At 45.3% G+C, this 13721-nt stretch overlaps 1 protein-coding gene across 5 annotated transcripts in view; it reads right to left on the reverse strand.

Moving 5' to 3' along the window:
• Positions 1-13721, reverse strand: part of CHD8 (chromodomain helicase DNA binding protein 8) — a 93800-nt gene that overhangs the window by 15672 nt on the left and 64407 nt on the right. For all 5 annotated transcript variants that reach the window (XM_040416825.1, XM_040416824.1, XM_040416821.1 and 2 more), the window contains exons 19-26: positions 12725-12892; positions 12462-12644; positions 8052-8162; positions 4905-5098; positions 4495-4694; positions 4232-4388; positions 3633-3722; positions 1315-1418 (exon numbers count right to left, since the gene is read on the reverse strand). In XM_040416825.1, coding sequence (XP_040272759.1) covers positions 1315-1418; positions 3633-3722; positions 4232-4388; positions 4495-4694; positions 4905-5098; positions 8052-8162; positions 12462-12644; positions 12725-12892 — 1207 coding nt within the window. The remainder of the gene's footprint in view (positions 1-1314; positions 1419-3632; positions 3723-4231; positions 4389-4494; positions 4695-4904; positions 5099-8051; positions 8163-12461; positions 12645-12724; positions 12893-13721) is intronic.

The following is a 13721-nucleotide window of genomic DNA, read 5'->3' on the forward strand; positions in this document are numbered from 1 at the left end:
TCTGCTGTTTCAAACAGCAGAGACCAGCGACTAATTATAATGCCGAACACGGTAATTAAAGCCTTTAGATGCCGTGATCAAGTGAGATCACGGCATCTAAAGGGTGAAAAACCCGGAAGCTCGTGCTTCCGGGCTTCTTTCCGGCATCTTCTGCAGCCAATGAGGATGCCGGTAATTGATTTCAATGCTCTGGGTCTCGCTGAAGAGACCCAGGATATTGAAGCTGCAATTCTTATTTTGGCCACCAGATGGCAGGCCAACATAAGAAATGAGCAATTTTCAATAATAAAAAAATAATAATTTTTTTTATTTTTTCTGGATTTTGTATGCTCAAATATGAGCTTCAAAATCATAAAATATATATATATATTTTTTTTACAGTACAATTTATGAAGTTATTACCCGAAGTCTCGGGAGACTTCATGAAGCAATAACTTCGGCTTATCAGAGCCAATACATTCTAATACTGTGAGGAGCTCCTGCTCCGTACAGTATTGGAACAAAGTTTTATGCAAATCGACTTCGGAGATAGATAGATATATTTTATATATTTTTTTATTTTTTTTATTTATTTTTTTCAAATCACCCCCCTTCCTGTATAATAAAAAAATAAATACATAAATAACGAAACAAACATGGGTATCACCGCGACTGAAAACGTTCATACTATTAAAATATAAAAATATTTTTCCAATATGGCGAATGGAAAAAAAGGGTCAAAATGGCCAATTTGCAATTTTTTCATTGCTTCTCTTACCCAAAAAATTTTTATAAAATGTGATCAAAAAGTCACACACACTCCGAAATCAATAAAAACTACAGATTGTCCCACAAAAAATGAGCCCCCACACAGCTCAGTAGATATAACTATAAAAAAAAGTTATGGGGGTCAGAATATGGTGAAAAAATTTTCTTTCAAACTTTACATTTATTTTTACACTATTTAGACATAAAAAACCTATATGTGGTATCGTTGTAATTGTACTGACCCAGAGAATAAAGGGCAAAAGAAACGATGTGGGAACAAAACCGGTAAAACTGTGGAGGAATTGCGTTTTTTTTTGGAAAAGGGCCCTCATACAGCTACGTGAACAGAAAAATAAAAAAAAGTTCTGACTCAAGGAAGATAGAGAAGGGGAAAAAAAACCAAAAAAAAAAAAAAAACAACAACAACTCCGGTACCTAAGGGTTAACCAATGTCGCCGTACCCTTAATCTCCAAATATGCCACTTGAAGGATTTGGTAAACGTACAATCTAGATTGGGCCACTACATATTATTAGCATAACATGTTGTGATTCCTACCCAGACTCACCATGTTTGAAAACACCAATGAGAAGAGATTTGTCCGCCTCTCTGTCCCACCAGAGTGAGGGGGCATCTGCTTGATCAACCTGAGGGACCCATATATCTATTTCTCTGTAAAGAAGAAGAGTCACACATTACCACAATTACAAACTGAAAGTGGGGAAACCAAAATTTTTTGTTACCATATTTTTCAATATAAAAGACTACACAATATAGATTAGAAAAATGCAATATTATAACAGTTAAAAGGGTTTTCTACACCCATGTATATTGAAGAGGACATGTCTGCTCTCCTGACATATCTCTTGTAGTAAATGCTTGCATTGGCGTGAGGCATGACTCCTTGGTGGTCAAACAAAAATGGGAGGGGGAGGTTGGTTATATATCAGAGTCTTTGGGGGCTAGCGTATGTCCCAATTACTTCTTATTCACAGTGTATACCAGACGTCATCCTTTCTGTTCAAGATCGGGGTTAGAAATGCTGCCTCCTGCCCTAGATGTGGGGAGAGTCCTGCATCCCTGATGCACATGTTCTGGGACTGTGAGGAGCTTCGGAATTTCTGGACAGGCGTGCTAACCTGTATTAAAGATGCTTATCACATTATGGTCCCACCTAGTCCTAGTACATGTGTGTTGGGACTGTTTGACATTTCAAATCACAATTCGCGCCTGGGGGTGCAGCGTTTGTTCTTCCAGGCCAGGAAATTATTTGCTAAATACTGGCTTAGACCCCAGCCCCCTTCTAGGGTTGAATTTTTTAACAGAATGGACGAGATTATTCATCTGGAAAAAGTATATATTAAAAGGCAGTGCTTGGCCAAGTTCACAAAAATTTGGGACAAGTGGGTATCTTATAGGATCAATGCGGCATAGTTTGGCTTATGGTTGCCTTAGATGTGGATGGGAGGAGTGGTCTCGAAGCTGCGCTAGGTTTCTGAGTTTGCATATACGAGACCAAGATTGGGAATGATAACTATGGTGGGTGATCTGGGGTGGAGGAGTTGAAAGACAAGTTTATCATGGAAAGTGAAGGGGCTTTGACCTTATCCAGGGTGACAGTTCTATCTTCAATGTGCTGACACACGCTACTTATACAAGTGTTATAGTACCCATATAGTATCATCGCTGGGAGGTGGGTTGGGGGGGGGCGGATGGGGGTATTTTATTTTGTGTTGCATCTGAAAGAGTATATTTTTGTTTCTTTTGATTTCACTATTGAAATATAGATGTCAATTATGAAAATAGTCTTGACAATTTTCCGAATGCCAAACTTGATTGTCTATACTCACTTTTTTTTTTTTTCTGTATCTTGAATACTTTAATAAAAACTATCTGATTTAAAAAAAAATAAAAATAAAATACTTGCATTGCCCAAATATAACAATTCTGAACAGGTGCTATTCCTCTGTTATTCCTAATAGTAATGTATGCAAAAACTAACATGGCTATTACTAGAGATGAGCGAATTTCATGTTAAGAAATTAGTTCACGCTTAGTTTGGTGGTAAAAGCAGAATTGCGTTATGGATTCCGTTACCATGGACCATAACACAATTCTATGACGGAATGCATAACGGAGCGCCTTTAGAGGCAGTTATTCATTCCGTCATAGTAGAAGTCTATGGCCTGCATAAAGGATCCGTCCCGTTTCCGTTATGCAGGAGAGGACTCCCCTGCATAACGGAAACGGGATGGATCTGTTTTGCAGGCCATAGAATTCTATTATGACGGAATGAATAACGTAATGCCTCTAAAGGCGCTCCGTCATAGAATTGCGTTATGGTCCATGGTAACGGAATCCATAACGCAATTCTGCTTTTACCACCAAACGAAGCGTGAACTAATTAATTACTTAAACATGAAATTCGCTCATCTCTAGTTATTACCAGTTAGGGTTTTACCCCTACACACTCAGGTGCGATCCAGTCAGTTGTGACTCTCTGGAGACATGTAGGACTATAGGAATACAACACCCACTTGTTAATTTACTCATGAATTTGTAGGAGGTATAAACAGGAACGGCACAACGGAGAGTCCTAATTTTAGTGACCTGTTTGATGTATACACCAAGAAAGGTCCCGGCAGATACATCAATTTAATCCATGAGCCTAAGAAAAGATGCTCTGGAATGAATTCATGGAAATACAGGCATTAAATGAAACAGACGTGTGCAGGAGTGCTGACAGGTCCTCTTTACAGGGTTATTCCCATCCGATAAAGTGTTGGCATATCACAGCGACACATCATTTTTAGATGGGAATAAACCTTTAAAACTAAAAAGTATATTGGGGAATACATGTATTACATCAACCAGAAAAACGCTCACCTAGCATCAACCGCTGACAGCACCTTTGAAGCTTGGCTCCCAATCACCTCCTGTCGGAGATAATACAACATTCTCACCCGCAGCAGTACCCTAGGGATGAAAATAAAGAGTAAGCTATATTGCATACTTTTTGGCCATCTCTGTAATAGGAATTTGATTAAATGAGTGTCAGTAAAGACCCTAAGAACCATTTTACTCTTGTCTAAGGCTAGTTTCACACTAGTGGCAGGGGAGTCCGGCAGGCTGTTCCGGCGGGTGAACAGCCTGTCTGATCTGTCCTGCTGCTAGTTCACGTGTGCCCCCAGACTCCTGCTCCGTCCCCATTGACTATAAGGGGGGCAGGGCGGAGTTGCGGCGGCAGCACGGCGCGAGGCAGCCGGACTAAAAGTACTGCATGCAGTACTTTTAGTCCGGCTGCCTCTCGACGTGCGCTGCCGTCGGAACTCCGTCCTGCCCCCCTTATAGTCAATGGGGACGGAGCAGCAGTCTGGTGGCACACGTGAACTAGCGGCAGGACAGATCAGACAGGCTGTTCACCCGCCGGAACAGCCTGCCGGACTCCCCTGCCACTAGTGTGAAAGTACCCTTAGTATACTCACTTGTTGCACTGGTGCTTCAGATGCTTCTTATAGCCATCATCTTGAAAAAGGGTGTCTGGGTTGTATTTCCGAATCCAGTCTGCTTTATGAATGTCAAAGCTGCTCTGTGATTTTATTTTTTTCCCTTTGCGTCCCCGAGGGACTGGGATGGAAAGACCTGTAATAATACATAAAGGCAGTTTAAATAATTTGCTGATTGAATTCTTAATTGCGATTAAAATTCTAATAATTGCATAAGGCACCAAATGAGCCAGCAGAATTACCAGAGTGATTTTGCAGCTGCTTAGTTTTGCCATTCTCTGCAGGAGTGATGAGGTCCCAGATAAAGCTTTTTATGTTCTCATCTCCTCTGTAATGTAACAGGCAATAGACCAAGATGGCTCTGCAGATTCTCTCCACATCCCGTTCGGTCATTCCACGCTTAAAGCGACCATGTGATAAAATATCCCGCCAACGTCCCCATCTAATTCAGAAAAGGGTTAATTTAAGTACAACACTGAAAGCTTTGAAAGAAAACAATAAAAACCTGAAAGACTTGAAAGTACACAAAATAACCTTTGCCATGAAACACCATAGTATATTTTACTTTTGGCCATAGTAAAAATCACCAGGAAAAACATATCAGCCATAAGCTGCACAAGCTATAAAACCTCAAAATTATATAGCGCCTCACCCATATACCAACAGATGTTTCTCCACCCTAAAGCAGTCTGTACGGCCATATCCATTTTTACGATCTTGACGCCGAGCTCTTGGACGGTCTTCGTCATCACTTTCCAAATCTGAGAACTCTACCATATCATCATCCTTGTTACTGAAGTGCCGAGTCTGTTTCCTAATACGTGGCGTGTCTATTACCAAGGTGTTCTGGAAGTGAGAGATGAGGTTATAAAAACTGCTCATAACGCGGGTTTCCAGAATTACAGACGAACACTGGGTAGGGTTGTGTATAATTTATGGGGGACTAAAAAGCTAATTTACAGAACTCTACAGGTTTAGTCCTGGTAGTTCCACATGTGGCAATTCTAATAAAAGGCAAATCAAATGTTTAAAATTGGCTTCTTACCAAACATTTTAGTAACACATTCATTAACTGCTAGATTCCCCACTAATCTCAAGACGAAAAATTCCGGGTTGCTTCCATATCTCCCACTCACTTTAGCAGAAAGTGACTGTAAAGCACAGCCACATCTGCACCAGAAATGGGAACTGGGCACTCTAGCTGAGATGGCATGTAACTCTATGGTGGGAAAACTCTTACCTTATTTTTTGCCCCATAAGACGCACTCCCCCACCCAAAAGTGGGGGAAAAATGCCCCTGCGTCTTATGGGGTGAATGCTTCCATTTTACATCGCAGTCTGCGATGTATCAGCTGGAGGGGGGAGGGAGGAGGGGCCAGTGTCAGGCAAATGCGGCGGGGCGGTGCAGTCACTGTACTCCGGCCCCGCCGCTCACTCACTGCTTTATTGACTAAACCTTTTATATTAATAACCTTCATTTAAGTTCCGATTCCCAGCCCCATCTGTACTACTTACTAAATGTCCTGTAGCAGGCAGAGCAGGGCGGGCGGCCGTAACTCACTGATGTGACGTGCCTGCGCCGCCTACTTCATTAATAAAGTAGGCGGCAGAGGCACGTCACGTGACATCAGTGAGTTACGGCCGGCCGCCCGCCCTGCCTGCTACAGGACATTTAGTAAGTAGTACAGATGGGGCTGGGAATCGGAACTTAAATTAAGGTTATTAATAGAAAAGGTTTAGTCAAAGCAGCGAAGGAGAGGCGGGGCAGGAGTACAGTGACCGCACCGGCCCCGCCGCATTTGCATGACACCGGCCCCTCCTCCCTCCCACAGGTTTAGTTCTGGTATATTAGGGTATCTGTGGATGCCACTATTATGGGGTGGGGGATCCGTGGGTGACACATATATAGCAGTGCCATCCACAGATCCCCTCCCCATAACAGTGCCACCCATAGATCCCCCATAGTAGTGTCAGGCACAGACCACCATTAGTTCAAAAGCCACCAAAAGCACACCTTTTGGTTAAAAATATATATTTTCTTATTTTCCTCCTCAAAAACCTAGGTGCGTCTTATAGGGTGAAAAATACGGTATTTTATTCACTTATATAGCACTGACATTTTCCAGACATCATCATTACCACTTGTTGTCCCCAATACAGCTCATCAATCCAAGTTCCGTATCAGTGTGGGAGGAAACCAGAGTACTCGGAGGAAACCCACAAACATGGGGGGAAAATACAAACTCCATGCAGATGTTGTCCTTAGTCCAATTCGAACCTAGGGCCCCAGTGCTGCAACTCACATTTCATGCATATATTTTAGTATCATCAGTATCAGACCATGACAGAATGAGCAATCCTTAACGTACCATCAAACAAGCTAGAGGTAAAAAAAAAAAACACTAAAAAATAAAATTGTAAAAAAAACAAATTTTTTATAATATATATTTATATTATAAAAAATTAGTTTTTTTTTACAATTTTTTTTTTTGTGTTTTTTTTTTTTACCTCTAGCTTGTTTGATGGTACGTTAAGGATTGCTCATTCGGTCATGATCTGATACTGATGATACTAAAATATATGCATGAAATGTGAGTTGTCAGTGAGTTGCAGCACTGGGGCCCTAGGTTATAATCGGACCAAGGACAACATCTGCATGGAGTTTGTATGTTCCCCCCCATGTTTGTGGGTTTCCTCCGGGTACTCTGGTTTCCTCCCATACTGATACGGAACTTGGATTGTTGAGCTGTATTGGGGACAACAAGTGATGATGATGTCTGTAAAGTGCAGTGGAAAATGTCAGTGCTATATAAGTGAGTAAAATGCCGTATTTTTCACCCTATAAGACGCACCGGCCCATAAGACGCACCTAGGTTTTTGAGGAGGAGGAGGAAAATAAGAAAAAAATATATTTTTAACCAAAAGGTGTGCTTTTGAACTAATAGGGGGCACCTGTGGATGACACACTGCTACGGAGGGGGCACCTGTGGATGACACAATGCTACGGAGGGGGCACCTGTGGATGACACACTGCTACGGAGGGGGCACCTGTGGATGACACATATATAGCATCTTATGCTATGTGCCATCCACAGATATCCCCCATAACAGTGTCCCTGCAGTGTGAATGACCCCCAATACAGGGGCTGGCATCTGGATTAGGAATGACAGCGGGGAACGGTGCAGTCCCTGTGTTCTAATGCGCTGGCCCCGCTCACTGTTATATAATCTTATCTAACCTGTAGGCATTGTTAAGATATAATAATCATGTGTAATCCATCTGTATTACTTACAACATTACGTTCCATAGCAGAAAGGAGGGAGGAGGCGCGTCACTCACTACGTCACGTGCCGCCTGCTTCATTCATAAAGCGGGCGGCGCAGGCGCATGACGTAGTGAGTGACGCGCCGCCCGCCCTGCCTCCTCCCTGCTACGGAACTTAATGTTGTAAGTAATACAGATGGATTACACATGATTATTATATCTTAACAGTGCAGGTTAGATAAGAATATACAACAGTGAGCGGGGTCGGTGCAATAGAATACAGGGAATGCTGTCATTTCCGCTGTCATTCCTAATCCAGATGCCGGCCCCCAGCCCCTCCTCCCTCTCAGTTGATGTGCGGCATTGCTGCGGCCGTGTATTATTGTAAATTGCAGCATTCGCCCCATAAGACGCACTGCTATTTCCCCCCCACTTTTGGGGGCGAAAAAGTGCGTCTTATAGGGCGAAAAATACAGTATATAATATAAAACTTTTTTTTTTAAACACGCATGCCAAAAAGATATGTGAACTTACCTTACTACTGAGGAGGACTAGGTCTAAATCAGCTTTCTTTGCCCATTTCTGCCAGAAATTAGGATCGTCAAGTGAAATATCTGTCCTGTTTTCAGAAGCCACAAAACTTGCCTTAAAAAAAGAATAGAAAACCATTAGGTATTTTCCTAGAGAAAACAGAAGTTGTCAATTACAGCCAGCAAGAAAAGCTGAAATCCTGAAAAGTTAGGCTGGCGAGTTTAAAAACTTAAAAAACTAGATTTTTGTATAACTTACCAGTAAAATCTCTTTCTCGCTCTTCCTTGGGGGACACAGAAGACCTTGGGTATAGCTCAGCTCCCGGTAAATAGGCACACAGCTAGTACAGACAGTGTGAACGAGGGAGACAGTACGAGGCCACAAGGAACACCGGAACCATCCAAGTGAACAACCATGCTCTGCCCAAAGGGGAGGGCAGTGAAGGAACAGCCCCTGAAGCATGGCGGGGCAGAAGCCACATCGGAGAGATATGCCCCGAGCAGGAGCCAAAACAGAGCCGGCGAGAAAAGGCAGTTGAGACAGAGGATGGCATAACACCCTCCAACCGAAAGGAGGAGTGGGCAACAGGGAAGTCATATTAGGACAGCCCAAAAGCAGAACACCCGCTACTCTGTGAGACGCTCGGCTCACCGCCTCGCAGAAGGCGAATACCCTGAAGAACCCAAAGTGGAGGTCCCCCGGACCTGGATAATCAAGCACCCAAGAGAAGTTGGATGACCTTCCCGAGAAGAGCGGCCTGAACCTGGTAGCAGAGCAGAACTGAAGCGCAGAGGGCACCAAAAAAAAAGGACTCATACCACACTGCATCAGAAGAGGAGGAAATGGTAGTAGGTGAGGGAACCGTAGTCCCGCCAGAGCCAACGTAGAATTCGAGGGGCGCTGCAGATAGCACTCTCGTCCATGTGACCGCTTGCGCAGGAAAGCAATGCCGCGGGAGGACGAATGGGTACGCATCTAGGAACCACGAACAGTCAAAACGGAAACGCAATATACAATCCAAACCCGAGAATGAGTACCACCTAGCTCGGTACAGTAGAGAGCAAGTAGAGCCCGTCCGGGTGAGGTCGACAGAATGATCTTTTCAGAGAAGAGGCAAGCATCGTATCCCAAGAGAAACAAGTATGTCGCAGGAGGAAGGGAGGCATACGTACGAGCAGCCCCGTAAGCAGTGAGAAGGCCAACCCACCTACGGGAGGAGAAGGCATACACGGCCTAAACAACGTACAGAGCGCACAAGAACGTCCGCTCACTGCAAAATAGTCACTCAGCGAAGGGGGCCAGCCACAGAGTCCCACAGTATCTACGGAAGTGCAAAGTGCAGCCTGAAAGGGAGTTATGCACAAGACTAGTACGGCATGCGATGGAACGCAAGCAGTCCGCCCAGAAAGGGGGGAAATGTACCTGGCAAACTGCAGTCAAGTACTGCAGTCGGCAAGAGTGCAAAGGCCCGCCCCAAAAGAGGGTGATGTCCAAGGCCAGTACCAACTTCAGAGAAGTAGGACATACCATATTCCGCCCAGAAGGGGGCCATGCACATGGCCGCACAGTATCCAGCAGGAACGCAGGAGGTCCACTTAGTGAAAGGGGGACATGCACAGGGTTATCCTAGCATTAAGTGATTGTGCAATAATCCACCCAACACCGAATTTCGTGAGAGTGCAACTACTCCGCCAATGAAGGGGGACATGTACGAGTCCAGCACAGCATATACATGGAAGGGGGTCATGCACATGGCCAGCAACTTACCGGCGAGAGAACAACCCCAGTCAGTGAGAGTGTATGTATGCCGCCTGAGGGAAGGAGGCATGCCCAAGGCCAGCAGCGAATCCAGTGAGAGTGAGGCCTACCGCCTACGGAAGAGGGTCGTGCACAGGGCCGGCAGCGAATCCAGAGAGAGTGCCGAATTCCGCCTACGGAAGGGGGTCATGCATATGGCCGGCAGCGAATCCAGTGAGAGTGCAGCGTTCCGCCTATGGAAGGGTGTCGTGCACATGGCCAGCACCGTATCCGGTGAGAGTGCAGTATTCCGCCTAAAGGGGGTCATGCACAAGGCCAGCCCCGCAGCCAGGGAGAGTGCAGTATTCCGCCTAGGAAGGGGGGTCATGCACATGGCCAGCACCATAACTGGAGAGGGTGACTAAATCTGCCTATAGAAAGGGCAGCATGTACTTGGCCAGTGCCGTATCCCGGGAGAGGGCAAGAAACCGCCTAGAAAGGGGAACATGCACCTGGCCAGCGCCGCAGCCGGGGAGCACATGCCGCCTATGGAAGGGGGGCATGCGTACGGCCTGCACTACTGAGATCAGGCTGCAGCGCCCTGCGCAGCCCACAAGAAATCCGTTATTTTTATTTAATTTATTATATATATTTTTTTATAACACAGCATCTCAGAGGCAGGAAGGGGGCCACCATACAGGGGCACAGCCTCTGAGAGGCAGGAAAAGGGGCCAGCCATACAGGCCCATGAGGAAGCCCAGATCTGAGAGGGTCTCCTCTAGATGGGAGCCGGCCCGTACCCAAAGGATTAACAGGGATCCGTCCTGGGGGCCGGCGCTGCGATCCAATGGGGGCGGAGGAACCTGCCCCCTCCAACCGAGGCCGGAATTTTGCTGCCTTGTAGGCCGCGAAGCCGGGCCCTAAATTTTTGCAGCGCCCGGCCAACCGGGGCAGCACAGTATCTGAGGTACCGGCCGGGACCTGAGCCGGAGTGGCGCATGTACATACCCGCCGCGGGTGTCCACCCCGCGGGCCGGAAGAGTCAGGGTGCCGGGAAAGAGCGCCGGAGTTGCGGCCCAGCAGGCCGCGAAACCTGGGTCAAAATTTGCGGCGCCCGGCCGACCGGAATGCACCGACAGTCGGCCGGGGTCTGTTGGAGCATCGCGCTAAGTCCATGCCGGCCGCGGGTGCCCACCCCGTGAGCCGGAGGCGAGGCCTTACACCTCGGCTGTCAGGAGCGGGCCCCTGGCCCTGAGCAGCGCACCGGTAAGGGGGATGGACAACAACAGTGTTAGCTAAGGGGATAATATGCCAGGAGAAGGGAGGCACTGCGGCTGAACCTATCCTGCAGCTAGCGGTGGGGAGACAGCCAGCTGCATGTCCTATGGAGGCCAGGAGGGGAGGAGAGGGAGTGTTTTGCCTCCTTGGACACTAAGCAAAAACTGGCAGTCTCTCTCTCCAGGCTGAGGGTATAGCTGCTGGAGGAGGGGCTTAACAGTTTTCACTTAGTGTCACACCTAGGGAGCTGAGCTATACCAAGGTCTGTGTCCCCCAAGGAAAATGGGCAAGAAATGAGTCGTTTTTTTAAACTTGCAATTAATGAAAAACATCCTATAAATATAAAATTATTTTTATTTTGCTAGGTGTCCTATCTTCTAGGTAGTTTTTGTATTTAGTGGCACAGCATTTAGCTTTTAGCTCATTCCTTATAGGTTTGTTGTTGAGTCCCAATTGTAAAATTTAAAGGGAACCTGTCACCTCCAAAAACCATTCCAAGCCGCCAGCAGTACCTGACAGTAGCCAGCAGCGTGTTTCCGACGATAAATTTTCTTCCTGAGGGCAGATGCGGCTAAAGCTCAGAAAACGTTCTTTTATCCCCTGCCGGCGCGCTTCTCTAGTCATGCTTGAAGTCAAGTGGGCAGCGGCCTCCTAGCTTCAAGTCAAGATAACCACGCCCCCTTCACTGTGACTGAAAGCGCTTATGCAGAGAGTTCGGCAAAGCCAGCCGAACTGCCGGCTGTCAGTCACAGCGAAGGGGCAGGGAAGGGGTCGTGGCTATCTTGACTTGAAGCAAGGAGGCCGCTGCCCCCTTGACTTCAAGCATGACTAGAGAAGCGCGCCGGCAGGGGATAAAAGAAAGTTTTCTGAGCTTTAGCCGCATCTGCCCTCAGGAAGAAAATTATCGTCGGAAACACGCTGCTGGCTACTGTCAGGTACTGCTGGCGGCTTGGAATGGTTTTTGGAGGTGACAGGTTCCCTTTAAGCCACATTAAATTAACCCAAAGGCTGTGTAGCAACCATGATTTTCATTTCAGAACCAGCAGAATTGACCAATGTACCAAATATATCAGTCACCACGCCATTTGTGCATTAACTGGAAAAGGGCTGAACTGGCTAAAAATATAAGGCCGATACTGCAGTCATTTACCTTGGCTTGTAAGCCGCAGTTTATAGGGCCACAAAATACAACGCTGATAAACTAAGTGTGCAGAAGTGTGTGCGTCGCACCATACATCATTACTGTCCCTTTAACGTCAATCTTTTAAATAAGTTACTCCATTTCAATCCAAAAATTTCAAAATTAACCTATTTTATATATAATTTTCCATCCAAACATCTCTTTATAAGAGATAACACTAATCAGCACATATACTGAAGATCTGTAGAGATGCAAACCTTGGAAAAGGTTGAGCCCTTGCCCTCTGACTCTATAGTAATTGTGGTGGTTCGTCTTAAGAGAATCTGGTCAATGTCTTCCTCACAAAACTTAGAACCTTCATCATCCTCATCCATGATGGCCGCATAAGCTCCTTTTCTGAGTAGGTCTTCAATTTCTTTCTTTGTAAACTGTTGGATTGGCTGAAAGAATCAGATTAAAGGTTAGCTTGTATAAACCCATCAATATAAGATATGCACTGCTTCTTTCAACAGATACTCACCCCACTAAGGTGGTTGTCTCGACCACTCATGGACTGGAGCACGGCTTTGTCCAGCCCTAACTTTAGGCTAGCTTTGTCAAACATCTCTCTCTCATAGGAGTTTCGGGTTATCAGCCGGTAAATTTTAACTGCTTTGCTCTGCCCAATTCGGTGACAGCGAGCTTGTGCCTTAAATAATATGAAAAAGCCAATGTTTAATGTTTAAATATTGTGAAAAGCAAAATAACAAAACAATGACAAATATATAAACGGTCAGTACAAAGAGCACAAGAAACTATGTACATCTAATGTATGCCAGCTGCGTCCTTATGAGCTACCAGGGCGGATAAAAATCTATGATTTTTAAATAAAATAAAAATATCAGATTTTTTTTATTTAAAATCAGATTTTTTTTTTTTATATAAAATGCTTTTTGAGGAAAATATATTACCATCCAAAGGTTATTCCATCATGAAATAAAGATTAGTTTTTTAATTATGTAGAATAAGGCTGGATATGTTAAATTTTTTGGGTAAATAAATTCCATAAGGCTGGGTTCAGACCTGAGCGTATTCGATATGCTCTTTTTACAGACTTTTTATCGGGCGTTTGTATCGGGCGTTTTTAATGGGCGGACACAAGCAAACGCCCATTTAGGCGCGTTGCCGCTGAAGTCTATGGGCGGGAATGCGCGACAAAACACCCCAAAAGAAGCTCCTGTACTTCTTGAGGCGTAGGGAGTTTTACAGCGCGTTCGTACGCGCTGTAAAACGCTCGGGTGAGAACCATGCCCATAGGGAAACATTGGTTTTTGCCTGTTGAGCGTTTTAAAGCGCGTAGGAACACGCTGTAAAACGCTCAAGTCTGAACCCAGCCTTAATCCATTCACAATGTTATGCTCTTCCAGAGGTTTTTGTAAGATTATTGGGCAGTTTCTCTGCCTACAAGATATTATCACAGATGCTTGGTTTACTTTTGCAGTTCTCAAAACTGAATTTGACTCAGCAGAGATCACATG

The sequence above is a fragment of the Bufo bufo genome, chromosome 2, assembly GCF_905171765.1.
Source record: "Bufo bufo chromosome 2, aBufBuf1.1, whole genome shotgun sequence".
In the NCBI taxonomy this organism is placed as follows: Eukaryota; Metazoa; Chordata; class Amphibia; order Anura; family Bufonidae; genus Bufo; species Bufo bufo.